We start from the raw sequence: 16,691 nt of genomic DNA, 5'->3' as shown, positions 1-16,691 counted from the left end.
CAGCAGCCCAGTCCATTGCTACCTATCATCATTTCTGGATCCATAAACACAAATCACTTTTTCTCTTGATTTCTAAATGAGAACTGCTTTAACTTTAATTTCATTCTGTTTGGTGTTTCTAAGGGATCCACTCCAGGAATTTAATTTCTTTTTTGGTTTTATACATTTATGTGTCTTTTTTTTTTTTTCCACACACACTGAGGAATTTAATTTTGACAGTGTCAATGATTTATCTGTCAGTATGCCATGGACTTGCTACCCAGATCATGATGCGGCCAGAAAGGGTGAACTTAACCAGCAGAGCTGGCAGAATTTGAACATTAGGAGTTAAGGTTTTAAAGCCCTTGTGGCCATTTTATTCAGGAACCAATGTAAGCAAAAGCTACTGTTCCAGAGACAAAAACAAGAATTCTTCCCCATCTAAACCACCAGCTTCCCAGAATGGTTTAGGGAAATGGAATTGGAGGAATTCCACAGACATATTTATCTATGACAACAGGAAAACAAGGGACCCTGAAAAGAAAATGCCTAGATGTGAGAAGGGAACATAGGACTCCTCCCTGCTGCTGGATGGCATCAGAGACCCTACGAGAAACCAGTACTTGCCAGGCTTTTGTGGGATCTTTTGCACATTCTTCAAATTCAATTCGCAGCTGAGAAATAGCTGGTGCAGCTTAAACTCAGCCTACTACAAACTGCTTGACGTGCCAGCCAAAAAAAACTCCCTGAAAATTCATTCCTTGTCCCAAAATGTGAAAGTCATTGTCTAACTATGTTAAACACTTGGGCATTACTGTTGCTATAATCACCGCTCATCTTACTCACAAAGCTCCCTGAAAAATACCCTTAGAAGAGAGGCCAAGCAAATGTTGTGGACAGGAAGGTATGAAACAGAGTAAATGAGGCAGACATGACCAGAAGCCAACCCCACATGGACCCAGTGACAACCCAGATTGCTAAGGATAATCACTTTCTGAAATACGTTTTCGTATTTAAAATGTTTTAATATTTCAGATAATCACTTACTGGTTACGAATGGGCAGAGGCAAACCGTCTACCGATGAAGATGAAAAAATGCACAACACACCCAATGAGCAAAACGTTGTAAGTTTTGCAATGGGACCATTTGTGAAAAGGAAAAAATAGAGAAGCAAAAGAGAAGGAAGGAAGTGAACATTTGCTGTGTAGCTACTCAGCGCCAGCCACTTCATTTACTTCTGCAGCAGATATCTACTGAGCCCCTACCACGTGTCAGATTCTGGGCTACGCGCTGGGGATCCAGAGGTGGTTAAAAAGAGTTCACGTGACCAACCACTAGCTCTTGAATCTCCGTAACAACCCAGTGAACTGTGCTTTGGTATCCTCGTTTTTATTCAATGTTTTGTTTTTACTAAAGCATAGTTGATTTACAATGTTGTGTTCATTTCTGCTGTACAGCAAAGTGACTCAGTTATACATGTGTATACGTTCCTCTTTTATATATTCCTTTCCATTATGGTTTACCAGAGGATATTGAACATAGTTCTCTGTGCTCTACAGTAGGACCTTGTTGTTTATCCATTCTATACGTAAAAGCTTACATCTGCTGACCCAAACAGTATCCTCATTTGTATAAATGAGGAAACTGAGCCTCAGAGAGTTGAGTGACTCGCCAGGGGCACACAGCTGGTAAGTGATCGTGGTCACTGACTAGACTCAGGCCTGTCTGAAATCATAGACCATATGCTCTTCCTCCTATACCTGGTTGCCTCTCAGCTGTCATTATAACTACAAGGAATAAATGTAGGCCTGGAGAGAAATCAGAACCAAAGGTATAAAACTGAAAGTCATTAGTGGAAGCTGAATTCACTGGGACACGTGAGCTCACTGCACTGAACGAGCTCTTCTAAGTGTCAGGAAGATGTCATGCTGCCAAATTCTCCTTCTCGCTCCTTCACTTACGCTGCTTCCAGCAACAGCTGAATCATTCTCCTCGTGGAAGTACCTCTCCTGTCCTCCCTGAGCCACAGTCTCCCTCCTTCCAGGACACCATACTCCCTGGTTTCCCTTTCCCATCACTTGTCTCCTTCAGCAGCTCCTCCCTCTTTGCCAGAACTCAAAACGTTCCAGTGCTTCCAAGCCCCGCTCTGGACGCCCCTGTTCTCTGCGTACCCCTCCTGGGCCTTCACTAAGTTAGCATGTCCAGTCCCAGGACTGCAAACACCACCCATGTGCTCATGGCTCCCGAATTCGTAACTCTAGCTCTGGCTTTTCCTCTGAGCACCAGCGCATCCAACTCTCTACTTAGCATCTCCAATGAAACCCAAGGAACACTGGTGTCTAAAGGATGACGGGGACCAAAATGTTTCAAATCTGAAACATTAGTGATAAAGGGGAGAATCAGGATTCAAATTGCATCCTGGAAGACAGGAGTGGAGAGGTTTTCAGGAAGAAGGGAATGTCCGTCAGTGTCAAGTAAAGGCTCAGAAGAGCTCACTTTTTCTCCGCTTGTTATTAGGACGTGTCCACTCCCATTCAAAGCCCCCCAACCAAGCAAACATGCCACCGATGTTTCACTCTGCAAATATCAAACTTAATTCGTTCCTTTTCTATAGCTGCCCTCCAAGGATTTTTGTGAGAATAAAGTGTGAAAGAAAATCATAAAGCACTCAATAAACGTGAGACACAACAGTAAGCAGAAGAGCCACAGAAGGACCAATGTCACCAATTACAACCCAACAGAAAACGACCCGGCAGGGTTCCCAGTACCTGGGCTCTTGGCCAGCGCCCCCTCCTCACACAGCAGGAGTGGGCTTTGGGTCCTCGTTTCCCTCAATCTCAGGAAATACCCTTACATAATATACTTAGAAGTTTTAAATCTTGAGAGTTGAAAGTCGGGTAACCTGATCCAATCTCCCCTCTTCAATCTGCCTATCAACTGCGTGTCTAAAATGGTCTTCAGTGCTTTCCATGACTAGACGGTTCTACCCACATTCCAATAGGTTTCCCCCACCTTCAAGGGTAAGCATCTATGAATGGGTTACTCAGTTGGGTGATGCAGGGTTATTAGGCAAGGCGCTGCCCAGGGATACAAGTGAGGTAATCACAGATATACAAGAAAGGCAAAGGTCTTCAGTCTCCTGGGCGAAGCACTATATTGGCATCCAAACGGAAGAGCGAGGGCGTCGACATTAAATATCATCTGAGTGCTGCTAACAATAAACGTTATCAGGGCTCAGACCGTCCTCTTCAGGCTAGGATGATCAGAGAACAAAGTATAGCATCAGCGGAACTCAAGGACAGCCTTTGCTAGAGGTTTCTCCCGTGGCCACTGCTTTCCACAACTTGCATTCTAATAGGACACTTAATCTCTTAAGACTCTAACCCAGCCTACCCTTTAACCCTCACAATGTTCCCGAATTGCTCCCTGCAAGGAAAGCTCATTACAACTTCAGAGCCTCATCAGACCCTATGGAACTCATCCCAGACAGCCCTCATGTTCTACAAGAGACACACAGTCTACTCAGACAGTAGCGGGTGCCTCATCTCCCAGGCCTCTCTCTCCCTGGGTGTTACAGTCAAAATGTCATCATGACAACCGTAAAATAAGATCAGCCCAGGTCTCAGGAAAGTCAAGGAGCTTGGTGTTCTCTGTCCCTCTTTTCTCTTCCCTTTGACTGTGGTCTGCTTGGATATCTGTAGGTATGTATGTGGCTTCTGAGAGTTATTCAACGTAAGAAGATGCTTCAATCCTCCCAGTCTATCAGAAAATAATAGAAAGAAATCGTTGGGTAGGGTAGAAAATAGTATTATCAACAGCAGGGCCAGGGAGGCATTACAGCAGAAAGAGAACATGGTGGCTTTCCGTCACACAGAGAATGTCAGGGAGTCAGACACTCTGGGAGAGCAAGGCTGCCACATCACACCACCTAGAAGACTCCACTAGACAATACAACCTCGATAAAAGAAAGACAGCAACACATCCCAACTTTTACTAAATAGGAAAAAAACGTAGATTGTGTCAACTTCAAAGTGCACCCACCAGGCCAAGTCCTCGGACAGATCTGGTGATTTCTCCTGCTGACCTCACGATTCTGTGTGTTATCAGTGTAAAAACATTCAGAACTTAACACTCTATCTGGCAGGCGGAAGTTGATTAGAAAGTGCTAGATGATCCTGTATTGCTACACTGATCACATTTGATGCCATTATTTATTGTTGCGTCAATCCCAACTTCTTTATGAAGTCTTTGTAGCCTGTGCCTTAGAGCCTAACAGAGTAACTTGCCCATAGCAGACCTGATTTAACTATTTAATTACTTACTTTATGAACGAAGGCTTTAGCCAGGCTGGATCTATGAACTAGGCTCACTGAACGTGCGTAGGTGTTTGGAGCTCTGGGTTGACAGTTCAGCACACAATGCAACACAGTGACTCACATCTGCCCACTTTCCAACTACGGCCCAGGGCTGGAAGTTGTGTGAATTCTTTCACCTACTGAAAAGGAACTGTGTTGGTATGAAGGCATACCGTATGTTGTGGGTTGAATTGCGTCCTCCAGAAAGATATGTTGAGCCCTCATGCCCAGTACCTGTGAACGGGATTTAGAAACAGGGTTTTTGCAGATGTAATCAAATTAGGATGAGATCATGCTTGACCAGGGTTGGCCTTAATCCAGTATGACCAATATCCTTATAAGATGACACACGGGGAGAATGTCACGTGACAACGGAGACAGAGATTGGAGTGACACACCTACAAACCAAGAAGCACCAATGATTCTGGAAACCACCAGAAGCTAAGAAAGGAAGGATTCTTCCCTAGAGCCTTCAGAAAGGGTATGACCTTGCCCTGCAGATTTCAGATTTCTAGCCTCCAGAGCTACGAGAGAATAAATTTCTGTTGTTTAAAGGGCCACCCAGTTTGTGGCCCTTTGTTAGGGCAGCCCTAGGAAACAAGAATACCGTGTAAGTAAGATTCTTCACTCCCGCTGCAGACGGGACTTCCAACACAAGCCAACACTCCTCAAAATTCGTGTGCTGACTCCACAGGTTAGAGTGAGAGGCATGCAGGGGCCTGCCCCACACCCACAAACCACACATACCCTGCTGGCCTCAGGTCAACAGACATAAAGCGACTGAATGTATAGCATATGTAATTAATACCAAAGGAAGCATATCTGATCATTCAGTGAATATTTACTAAGTACCCACTATTTTCAGGCAGGATTCCAGGCAATGGGGAGAATTCAGTGAACAAAACTGACAAAATGGAGCTTCTGTTCCAGAGGAGAAAGACAGGCGACTACCACCACACAAGGGAAATACACACACTCTCAGGTAGTGATAGAGATTGAGGAGAAAAATAAAACTGGGATAAGAAGTGCTGTGGGGTACGGGTAAGATTATACTGTTAAATGGTGGGGAGTGGTCAGGTGAGGCCTCACAGGAAGATGATACGGCATAAAGAAGCTGAAAACGGTGAGGGATAGCCCATACATGTTTATGGAGAGTTGTTCAGGCCAAGGGAAGAGCAAGTGCAAAGGCACTGGGGCTGGAAGGCGCCTAGCACATTAGGGAAGCAGCAAGGAGGCCCAGGGGCTGAAGCTGATAGTGAGGGAAGGCCTGGCGAGGAAGATGATCATGTGTAGCCTTGAAACTTGCTAGGACTTCGGTTTCTATCTGAGGGAGGTAGACGGCTCTGTGACACCATGCATCCTGAGAATCACTGTGATGCTGTTTTTCGGTTTTCTGTTTGTTTGTTTTTTGCTGTACGCGGGCCTCTCACTGTTGTGGCCTCTCCCGTTGCAGAGCACAGGCTCCAGATGCGCAGGCTCAGCGGCCATGGCTCACGGGCCCAGCCGCTCTGCAGCATGTGGGATCTTCCCGGACCGGGGCACGAGCCCGTGTCCCCCGCATCGGCAGGCGGACTCTCAACCACTGCGCCGCCAGGGAAGCCCCTGTGATGCTGTTTTAAAAACAGAGTGTAGGGGAAGAGGGCAGGAGCAGGGGGACCAGTGAGAAGGTTATCGCGTAATCCAGGTAAGGTGGCTTGGACCAGGGTGGGCGTAGTACTTCCCTGCCATGCCAAATTACTCACCATAATATCTCAGTACACACAAAATACTTGCAAACTAACTGTAGTGATCTCAAGCAGAATGGGCAAAAATACATACTTTTTAAAAATAGGCTTTTACCTATCTCAAAAGGTTATATATACAATTCCATTGATATGACATGACATTTTTTTCTTTTTGGCCCTAGTTCCCTGACCAGGGATTGGAGCCCCCTCGCCCCTGCAGTGGAAGCTCAGAGTCTTAACCACTGGACCACCAGGGAAGTCCCTGATATGACATTCTTGAAATGACAGAATTACAAAGATGGAGCACAGATTAGTGGTTGCCAAGGAGGACGGGAAGAAGGGAGGTGGGCGTGGCTATAAAAGAAAAGCAGGAGGGTCCTTCCAGTGGAAAGTGCTGTATCTTGACTGTGGTGCTTGCACAATCTACACGTGTGTTGAAATGACACAGAAACACACACACAAGCATGTGAAACTGGCGAGATCTGAATAAAGTTGATGACTTGCACCAGTGTCAGCTCCCCAACCAGGGCAGTGCACTGCGGTCACACGAGATGTGACCTTCGGGAGAAACTGGGTGACGCAAGGGAATCTACAGCTCTCTGAAAATAAAAACTTTTAAAAACCATTTAAAAAAATGACCTTTTACACACATAATGTCGTCCGAAGTCCTGACCCTTCTGCCCGGGGAAATGCTCCCGTAAAGCTGTCTTTACACTGACCTACAATAAGTACAGCAAGCCCCCCTGGCCTCCGTGTGACAGGTTCACCCACGCTCTCCACTTTCTAGGTGGAAGCATCGGTGTGACGACCACACAGCTGGGCCATTGCTAGTCCGGAGAGCCTGAGCCTTCGCTGTAGAGGATTTTGTTTTATAAAACACTATGAGCGGGCTTCCCTGGTAGCGCAGTGGTTGAGAGTCCGCCTGCCGATGCAGGGGACACGGGTTCGTGCCCCGGTCTGGGAAGATCCCACATGCCGCGGAGCGGCTGGGCCCATGAGCCATGGCCGCTGAGCCTGCGCGTCTGGAGCCTGTGCTCCACACGGGAGAGGCCACAACAGTGAGAGGCCCGCATACCGAAAAACAAAACAAAACAAACAAACAAAAAAAACACTGAGGATGAGGTGGTGCTGCCCTCGTGAGATTGTGCCGGCAGCTTTCCCCTCTGTCGACCCAAAGTACCCATCGGTGTCAACAGGTCTGGTTCTTCAGATCCCAGCTGGCAGGGCCCGCCTGGCCGGGGCCGCCCTCACCTGGCCTGGCCTGGCTCAGGTTGTTCCTCTGAGCTCCCAGGAGGCCACACGTGACCCAGCAGGTCTCCCGCCTCTTTGGCCCTGCCCCGTGCTGGGTGGTCCAGCTGCGGGTGACTGTCAGCGGGACTGCACCTGCAGACAAATGCGGTGTCGTCTCAAATTAGGAGTCATGGCTGCATACCTGCTCAGATTGTTTACTACGATGCTAAGTGGTTCCAGCCACAGCACTAGGGTGCAGGGACCCACCATCCACCCTTCTCACAACAGCAACACAGGTGCATCCCCGATCCGTGTCTGCTGGCTTTGGCCAACCATCTGCCTGCGACGAAACAATACAGCTGTCCTGGACCTTCCAGTCCTAACACGCATCCCACTGCCTGTACCCTCCCCTGCCCTCCCCATGCCTGTGCTGTCACAGACGGACTGTGTGTACTGGACTCGGCATTCCTGTGCTTGCTGAATGAATGAATGAATGAATGGACACCTTCCAATGGAAACTCCCACAAAGTGAGAGCTGGAAGGGGCCCTTCTCCACATCTCTAGTCCAATCCCCTAATTTCGCAGATGAGAAAACTGAGGCCTGAAGAGTCATGACCTGCCTAAGGTCACAGTGCAAATGAGCGGCTGGGTCAGGGCTACTGGAGTGAATGAAGAGCTGTGACACCAGAGAATAATTCCTAAAAGACAAATCCCAGCATTTCAATGACGCCTCTCTTCTGAGAAGTCTGAAACCCTTCACGCTCGTAGTACTACAGTCTCACCAGGTGCAGGTCTGTCAACCCCACAGATGAGCTGCTCCTGCTTCTCAGTGCTGGTCCTTGATTTAACCCTCGGCTGTAATCAAACTTGAATTCTGGGAGCCTTCTGGTGAAAATCCAAGGCCAGCGGCTCAGGGTTATGAATTCCATCACACGGGTCAAACATTCCCAGAGAAGCCCTGTGTTAAAGGTTGAAGGGTTCATGTAACAAACTAGACACAGAGCACTGGCCTCCAGGGCCCACTAAGTAAAGGGCACTCCCCACAATAAGGATCTTGCTTATATCCAAATGCCAAATCGATTTTGTAACAGGGAATAGGGTTCACTAAAACCCCATCTGAAGTTAAGCCCTACCAGAGTTTAACATGCTTCCGTGTACGACAGAATCATTTCTCAACAGCAATGGGACCAAAGCACAGATTTGGAAGGGCATCCAGAGCAAATCAGAAACGGTTGTACCGGCCTAACGAAGAGACCGACATAGGAAACGTCCAAGCCAGCGGGAGCCGGGGAGTCTGCAGGAAGAACGTGGGGTCTCAATCCAGGAGACTGGAGTCCAAATCCCAGGACCCCCACTCAACTAGATGTCCGACTCTGGGACAGTCCCCTCGGGGTAAGATGAGGATGTTACCAACTTCACAAGGCTGCAGTGAAAATGAAATGAAATGACATACAGGGAAATGGTAAACTGCGGCACTTTTAACTGCCAGTTCATATTAAAAAGAAAGTTGAGACACAACCTAAGAACTCCTCATAAAGGTGAACACAGGATTAACTAGACTGTACTTTAAGGATTATGATGATGTTATCATGGCCTCCACATATAGGAGGCCACAGGAGAAGAATTAGCAGCTCTCCAGTTATTTCGGTGCACTTCCAAACCTGTCTTAGGAGTTGCATTACTCTCTCTGGTTACAAAGAGAATCCAGTGAGCATGGAGGGGAGATACTGAGAGAGACGGTTTCACCCAAACTCACTCAAAACTGACTTCCAGTGCCCAGGAGGCAACCTCCCCTCAGGGTCCCTTGTGCTCACCCATCCTGCAGCTGCTGCAGCTTTGACCAGAACCTGCAGATATAACAGGGGTACCCCAGCAGCTGACCCCAGCTTTAGGTTTAGGCTTCAAATTCTTTCTCACCAACGGGCAACTGAAAATTGCTAACTTGCAGGCAGGTCCACTCTCAGTGAGTGAGTTGTCCTTCCCAGCTTAATATCTGAAGGAAACTCCAATGAGTAGCAAAATTGAAAAAAAAAAAAAGGGCAAACACTAAGGGAAAACCAAAGCAGGTAACTGAACGTATGTCCTAAGTTTCTTGTCTCTGTAAAGCCCCGGCGACGGGGGCTGGAACGCGAGGAGCCAGAGGGCGGCGGCAACGGGGCAACGCGGCGGGAAGGCCCCGAGCGCCCTCTAAGGGCTGTGGACCGCAAGTGCTGCCGCCTGCCGGGCCAGGAGCCGAAAAAGGAAGGAACTGGGAGAAAATTGTGTCTTCCGCATCTTCCACGTGGCATCACCTACTACTCAGGGGCACAAAAATTCCTTATTCACAATTTCAAAATTTTCATCACCTGATCCATACTGCAGAATTTTCCTTGATAAGATGATACTAATAACACAATTCCCCCAAATTAACTTAAATTCATCTTCTTTGTAACTAAGACAAGGATAATGTCTTAGGAAAAAACGATGTTCGCCATGTGTTTAACCAATATCTCCCTGAATCCAAATGCTCTAAAATATGTCTACTAAAATAATGCAACAGGGACTACCCTGGTGGCACAGTGGTTAAGACTCTGCGCTCCCAATGCAGGGGGCCCAGTTTCCATCCCTGGTCAGGGAACTAGATCCCAAATGCATGCCGCAACTAACAGTTCGCATGCTGCAACTGAGGAGCCCGCCTGACGCATCTAAGACCCAGTGCAACCAAATAAATAAATAAATATTTTAAAAAATTATTTAAAATAATGAAATAATATCCATTCTCTGCCCTCAGCTACCCAGTTCTCCCCAAAGACAGCCAAGGTCTCAATGTCAGATGTATCCTAACATAAATATTCTATGGTTAAACACGTGAATACACATACATATATATTCTTTTCTCTCCTTTATCTTTATACATTTAAATACTCACGTCCATATTTTCTAACTGAAATAAAATCTTCTGAATAGAAGTTTTATTAGAACTCAAGAAATTCCTAAATTCCATAGGGACCAATGAAAAGAGCTCTGCTCCTTAATCAGCAAATCATGATGGGGCCTTTCCTGAAATGCTTACATCTAGGCTCCCTTTACCCACACCCTCACCCCTTGCAGTAGCAAAATAATGGTCCCCAAAGATGTGCATGTCGTAACCCCAGAACCTGTGAATGTGTGATCTCACACAGCAAAATAGACTTTGCACATGTGATTCAGTTAACAATCTGGAGATGGGAGGTTGTCCGATGTAATCACAAGGGTCCTTCTAAGTGAAAGAGGGAGAAGGAAGGTCAGAGTCAGAGAAGCTGATGCATGGATGGAAGTGCAGTGATGCCACTGCTGGAGAGGTCACCAGCTGAGGGTCGCGGGCACCTCTGGAAGCTGAAAAAGTCGAGAACCGGATTCTCCCTAGAGCCCCAGGAGGAACAAAACCTTTGATGTTAGGCCAATGAGACCCATCGCAGACTTCTAACCTCCAGAACTGTAAGATGATAAATTTGTGTTATTTTAAGCCACTAAGTTTGTGGTAATTTGTTATAACAGCAACAGGAAACGAATACACCCCTCCAGCCCTCACTCCCAACAGGGCCGGTTTTCAGGCCTTTGTGTCTTAAATAGAGCTATGAATGGTCTTGGTAAGATGATGATCTGGAACTGACCAGTGATAACTTTCCAAGGACATAAATTATCACTCTGCAATTCTATTACAACCTCTAATTCCTACTAATGAATCGTGTGCTCAGTTGACAAATAAAACAGTTCTTTCATCTGGGGGAGGAGGGGCTCCAATGTACAAGATAAAAGGAAAGGGTGTATTCACCCACTCCTCTCAAAGAGGACAGAAGTAGGAGGGGGACCCTACAGAGCTGCATGTAGCTTGGGCCACAGGAGAATCTGTGAGGGCTTCTAGAGGTGGAAGGAATCTTTCCATTTGCTTGGCCCAGTGGGGATTGACCAACTGGCCCGAAGCCACACAGCAGGTGAATGGCAGTGCTGAGACTCAAACCCAGGCGCCTTGATGTTGAACCTACATCCCCTCTATAGGCAGTGGTTATCAAACTTCCTTTTCTCAGATTCCTAGCTACTCTTAAATTAATGAGGATCTCACAGAGTTTGTGTTTTTGTGGATTTTATCTATCCGTATCTACTGACCAGAAATTAAATCTAGGAAGAGGTTAAACTACGTACTTATTAATTCATGTTAAAATAGCAATAGTAAACCATTACAAGCTGACATAACAAACTGTATTTTATGAAAAATAACTGTTTTCCAAAACACAAAGAAAATGAAAAGAATGGCATTTTTTGGCATTTTGGCAAATCTCTTTCATAGAAGACAGCGGGATCTCCTATTCGATTATGCCTTCAACTTATTGCAGTATGTTGTTTTGGCTGAAGTACCTGAAGACAATCTGACCTCATACAGATATGGGAAAGGTATTTTAATAGCCTTACAGATAATTTTGGAAAATCTTTGATACTACACCAAAACTCATCAAGTAGCAGTTTCTTAAAGGTTAGTTGCAATGTACAATCTGAAACCATAAAAAGAATTTTTCACATTTTGTTCCATTAAAAATCCACTGGGCTATTTTGCACTTTGGTGGACCTTTTAGCCAGGCAAGATATTGTAACACTGTGCATGGGTCACTTGGATTTACCAGTTCACTTGCTTATGCAGAGCATCTAAATGTTGACACATTTTATAACAGTATTTCAAAATCGCGTTCTTTTATATCACCACCTAACTTGTTAGGAAAGTTTCTAAGTATTGGGAAGCTTTCAAGTTTAGGACACTGGAGGTGACATGGCAAAATTCTAGTTTTCACCTGACAGCTCAATTTTCTCACTGGCAAGACATACTAGCAGTTATTTTACCAGAAGTGGCAGACCGCCTTTGTTCATGTTTTTGAGATGTCTGCCAAATACTCAAGTCAAAATAACTGGTCTGTCTGCAGCCATTCTTTCCGGTAAAGGCGGCGTTCCATGAAAAAAAGCGGCTAGTTCAGCTCACAAGTCAAACTATCACACAACTGCTTCTCTGCGGGATTGCTGATGAACTTGGGCAGTCAGCAGAATTGCTTTCTGTGCCTTTCCCATTTCCTCACACGGAATATTAAAAAGACATGCAGACAAGGGTAGAGATTTGGTTAAATTAATCATTTTTACTGTTGCACGAAGGACATTCTTCATTGAAACTGGCATATCCTTTCTCAACTTCAAAAGCCTGAAAAATGCAGTGACTACCAGCTCACGGTGGCACCAACGCTAAGATTCACACTACAGCACCTGCAGTTGAAGTTTTCTCACTAAGCTTTTGTATCCTCCCTACAGACGTCACCACTGTGAAAAAGGCAAATAGTCTTAGTATTACTTTGAAAATCGCTTTGACCTTGCGGATTCCCTGAAAGGGTCCTCAAGCTTTAAAGAAAAAAGCTTTTAAATCACCCAAAACCATCCCAAGATAACCACTATAAATGTATGGGAGTATGTGTGTCCTCACGTGTTTTTAGAAAAACGTATCTGATCAGACTGGCAAGTGCAATCACAGTTTTAACTGTTGCGTAGTATTTTATTGTAGGGATGAGGGGGGAGCATGCATCACTTGCTGATTTTGTTTTACATTTTAATTGACCACCAAGTTGAAGGGTTTATTTACATCTTCAGCATGCCCTGCAAATCACATCTGTTTTAAGGAAAGCTCCCCTGAGCTGTGATGGGTCAGCCATTAGGAAGGTGGCTCTGGGTGATTTCATGACAGGGATTCTGATCCCGAAGGTCTGGGGGATGGGGGAGGGCCTGACTCGAGCAGCTCGCTAAGCCCATGCATTCGTTCAGTGAGAGAGGAAGCAGTGTGTCCACAGCCCTGCTGCAAGTACCAGAGTACAAGTCTGGAGCAGTGACTGCAGCTATTACAGCAAGACAGGCAGGAAGCCTTCCAGAGAAGCAGGTGAATAAATTACGTGCCCCCCGATTTCTTCCCCAGCACGTGGAGCTCTCTGCAGGCGAAGTCGCTTCCTTCTATCATTTAAATGCAGTAGATATGCATTTCAAAATGTGTTTGTCCTCCTTTGTCTGCTTCTAGTCTGGTCATCATTTTCTTGCAAATCCCACGTCAACACAGTAGAGAGGAGTGCCAGTAAGCGTTCCAGCTCCCACATTCCACAGCTCAGTGATTTACAGAGCGGAAGGCGAGCCAAGGAGCAGCACGCGGAAGGCAGCAGGATTCCGGGAGCGATCACACGCCGCCCAGACTTCGGACCCACGCAAATGTAAACCCGTCGGGCAGGTGGCAGTGGAACCTAACAGGTACAAGGCTGCAAAATGCCAGGGTGGCACTGGCTCCACTTTCAGTCTGTTTTCTGATACAAAAACTCTTTCCAATTCAGAGAATTTTAATTTAGAAAAAAAAAAAGCCACGGGTTGTAGGGGGGAACGTTGAAAGGCTTTAAAATAGTTTTATTCTTGATAAGTACTAGACAAATATTCAGTGAATGCTTTCCTAGAAGTAGCTAACAGAGACGAAAACAACCTACAACTGGACCCTCGTTTTATGAAAAAGTGGCATTTAGCATCCCAGCGCTGGGCATAACCCTGAGACAAGCGTTATGCCTGATGCACCCACCAAATAGACTCAGAAGGCAACGTGACCCCCAACTTTTCCCTTTTCCCTTGTAGTAGGAGGGCAGTCGACACACTAAATAGCGTCATAAAGCAAGCAGCCCTCCTTAGAATCGCATCTGAATTTTTATAACCCAGCTGGGAGTGAGCAGTGTCAACAAAAATGTCGACTTCAAACCGATGACATAAATAAAAGCCACACAGTGTCAAGTGTGAAAATGCCTGCACAGGAGGTGGAAACAAGGGCCACCAACGGCTTAGGGATGAAAAATTTGTCTCGCTCTGTGGGAAACGTACAAGAAATCTGAAAACAGCGTGCTTGCATTTTCTGAAAAGCGTTTCTCACATTTCGGCCCCCAAAGCAATCATCCACCCCGTCTCCAGCCTCAGCCTTCGGGGAATGGTGAGCTTCTCCCGAAATGACCCTCCCTCTCCCCTCTCCCTCCTCTCAAGACAGATGCCCCGCTCCCAGCTCCAAACTTCCCACCGAGATGCAACGTAAGAGCGCGGCTTCTCCCTGGGCACCGAGGTACCCGATTGCCCCGCGGCGGCCCACAGCTTTCCCCGTGCCCTTAGAGAACAGTCCTGCCTCTCTGCCTCCCTCTGGTCTCCCGAGTGTCGTCCTTCACCAGGCATCCGTGCCTCGGGGCAGGTGAACTGGAGGAAAGAAGGATGCCCACGGGGAAATTCTGGGCAAAGGAAAGCGTCACCCCTCCCCCCACCGCAGAGTCGAGAGGTCGCCTTTCTTTCATTTCCCCCCCCCCCCTTCTTTTCTTTGCCGGAATGTTCCCGGAATGTTAGACTGCTGTGTCTCCCGACTCCGGGCGTTCGACGGCAAAGTTGAAACCGCTTTGCGCTGAGGTCCCCATGCCGCCAACCGTGTCCCCGGGCCCGCCTCCAGCGCGCGAGGCTCCGAACGCCCGGACCCGCGTCCCCAGCCGCCCCTCCGCGCCCCGACTCGCGAGCGATGAGGACGCACAAGTTAGTGACAGGACATGCAGCCAGTACAGAGCAGGCCGGCGGTCCCCCGAGCGACAGGCGGGTGAGCGGCGCACGGAAGGCGGACAGGGAAGCGGTGAGGAGGCGCGGAGAGCCGGGCGGCCGAGGCCGGGACTGCGCATACCTGGAGCCCCCGCCGAGGAGACGACTGGCAGCAGCGCGGCCAGGAACAGCAGCGCCGCCCAGGGCAGAGGGAGCCGAGCCCGCGGGGACGCCCCGACCTCGGGCGCCATCGGGAGCCCGGGGTGCGCGGCGGGTTGGGCCGGGCGGCTGCCGGGTGGGCGCTGGGCTGGAGCCTGGGAGCGCAGAGGGGCCGCCGTCGGGTCCCCGCCGTCGGTTTGCGTCGGAGCGCTCTGCGCCGCACCCGTGCGCCCAGGCCCCGCGCCGCTCGCTCCCTGTCCGCGCCGCGGCCGCCGCGCTCCGCACTGAGGCCGCCGGCCGCCGGCCGCGCCTTTTAGCCGCGCGCGGGCGCCCCCTGCCGGCATGCGGGCTGAGGGGTGGCGAGGGTGGCGGGGTGATGGCCCGAGGCGGGCGGGGTGGAGGGCCGCGGCTCCGGGTGCCCAAGCGCCCGGGAAAACCGCTGGGCGGGTCTAGAAACGCAGTGATTGCTGTGCGGGCGTGCGCTCCCGCTGTCTAACCTCTCCGGCTTTCCGGCTGCGGGAATGGCCCATCACGTCCAATCTCCTTGCCAAGCCCAGGCATGCCTCTGTCACCTTAAATAAATACCTCTGGCTTCAACATTGGGGACCCGAGCCAGGCCCCTTCACCTCTATCAGCCTGTTGCGGTCGTTCCTGCAGCCCTCCCTGGTCTTCCCCACACCCCGCACCCGGGAAAGGAGGATTTAAGGTCCTTAGATACTGCTGCTCCTCGCTGTGGTTTCTGCGGAGCGCCTGAACTGGGTTCAAAGGCAGCCTTCTGTAAGCGCGGAGCTCTCAAGGCCCAGCACTCGCCTGGCCTCGCTTCCTCCGGTCTCTATGATGCTAACACGGCCTAGGGCTCCCTCTCACGATTCCCACCTATCTGTGGTAGGCTCCCCGCCTTGGAAGCCTCGCCGCCCGCCCAAGCGGACTGGGAGAGCCCCTGGAGGCGACCAGGACGCCTGCGCCCGGGCAGGTCCGCGCTCTGGGCGCAGATGTCTACGTCGCCCAGCAGCGTCCTCGCAGACCTCATCTGACTGCAGCTCACAGCCTAAGGTCGAGTCAGCCCTCCGTCGTGACAGGCCCCAACTTGACCAGACTTGTGTCCTTCTGCAAAGAGGAAAAGATTGCAAGACGAATTCTCGACTGACGAAAAAGAAACACAGCATCTCTTTTCTGAACGGAAACACCACATCCGCCCCTTTAAGACCTGGCAGGCGCCGCTTGCCCAGTGAGCACCCAGGAAAGGCAGAATTCTATGGCCTTACTTTCAGGAAAACATTCCCCTGGGTCCCAGTTCTTCATTCATCCCGCAAGGTCTATGAGCTCCCAGAACTCTTCTTGCAGTTTGCAACCATTTTAATGTTTAATTACTCCCCAGTTTTGCAATGTTTCCCCACCGCCATTTAATGGAGCTATGGCCTTGGTCTGCCCAGCACCCTCCCCTCCCTGCTCTTATTCCGGGAATAACAGCCCCCTCCTCTACTCCAACCAAACGGCTCCAGTGGGGCCTGTCCCCTCCCAACCACCCTCTTTCCCACCCAGTTGGTCCAAGGATCGCCAGTGGCCCAAGCAGGGTCAGTCAGAGTCAGGACTTTTCTCGTTGGAGCTGGTGAAAAAGTTTTTTTCCTCCGGTCATTCATGGATGCTGAAGGATGGTAGCTGAGGTAA

The 16,691-nt window shown here is 48.8% G+C and overlaps 1 protein-coding gene across 3 annotated transcripts in view; it reads right to left on the bottom strand.

The window, feature by feature from the left end:
• Positions 1-15,302, bottom strand: part of FNDC1 (fibronectin type III domain containing 1) — a 97,520-nt gene extending 82,218 nt beyond the window's left edge. For 2 of the 3 annotated variants that reach the window (XM_033867927.2, XM_033867928.2), the window contains exon 1: positions 15,007-15,301. In XM_033867927.2, the coding sequence (XP_033723818.1) occupies positions 15,007-15,115 (109 nt within the window). In that variant the 5' untranslated portion in view covers positions 15,116-15,301. Of the gene's footprint in view, positions 1-15,006 lie in introns of all 3 variants that reach the window. The other variant, XM_073789799.1, reaches the window with a different exon arrangement.
• Between the last annotated feature and the right edge of the window lie 1,389 nt (positions 15,303-16,691).

The sequence above is a fragment of the Tursiops truncatus genome, chromosome 12 (assembly GCF_011762595.2).
Source record: "Tursiops truncatus isolate mTurTru1 chromosome 12, mTurTru1.mat.Y, whole genome shotgun sequence".
Taxonomy (NCBI): Eukaryota; Metazoa; Chordata; class Mammalia; order Artiodactyla; family Delphinidae; genus Tursiops; species Tursiops truncatus.
Note: the sequence above shows the minus strand (reverse complement) of the source record. Positions and strands in the feature narration are given on the sequence as shown.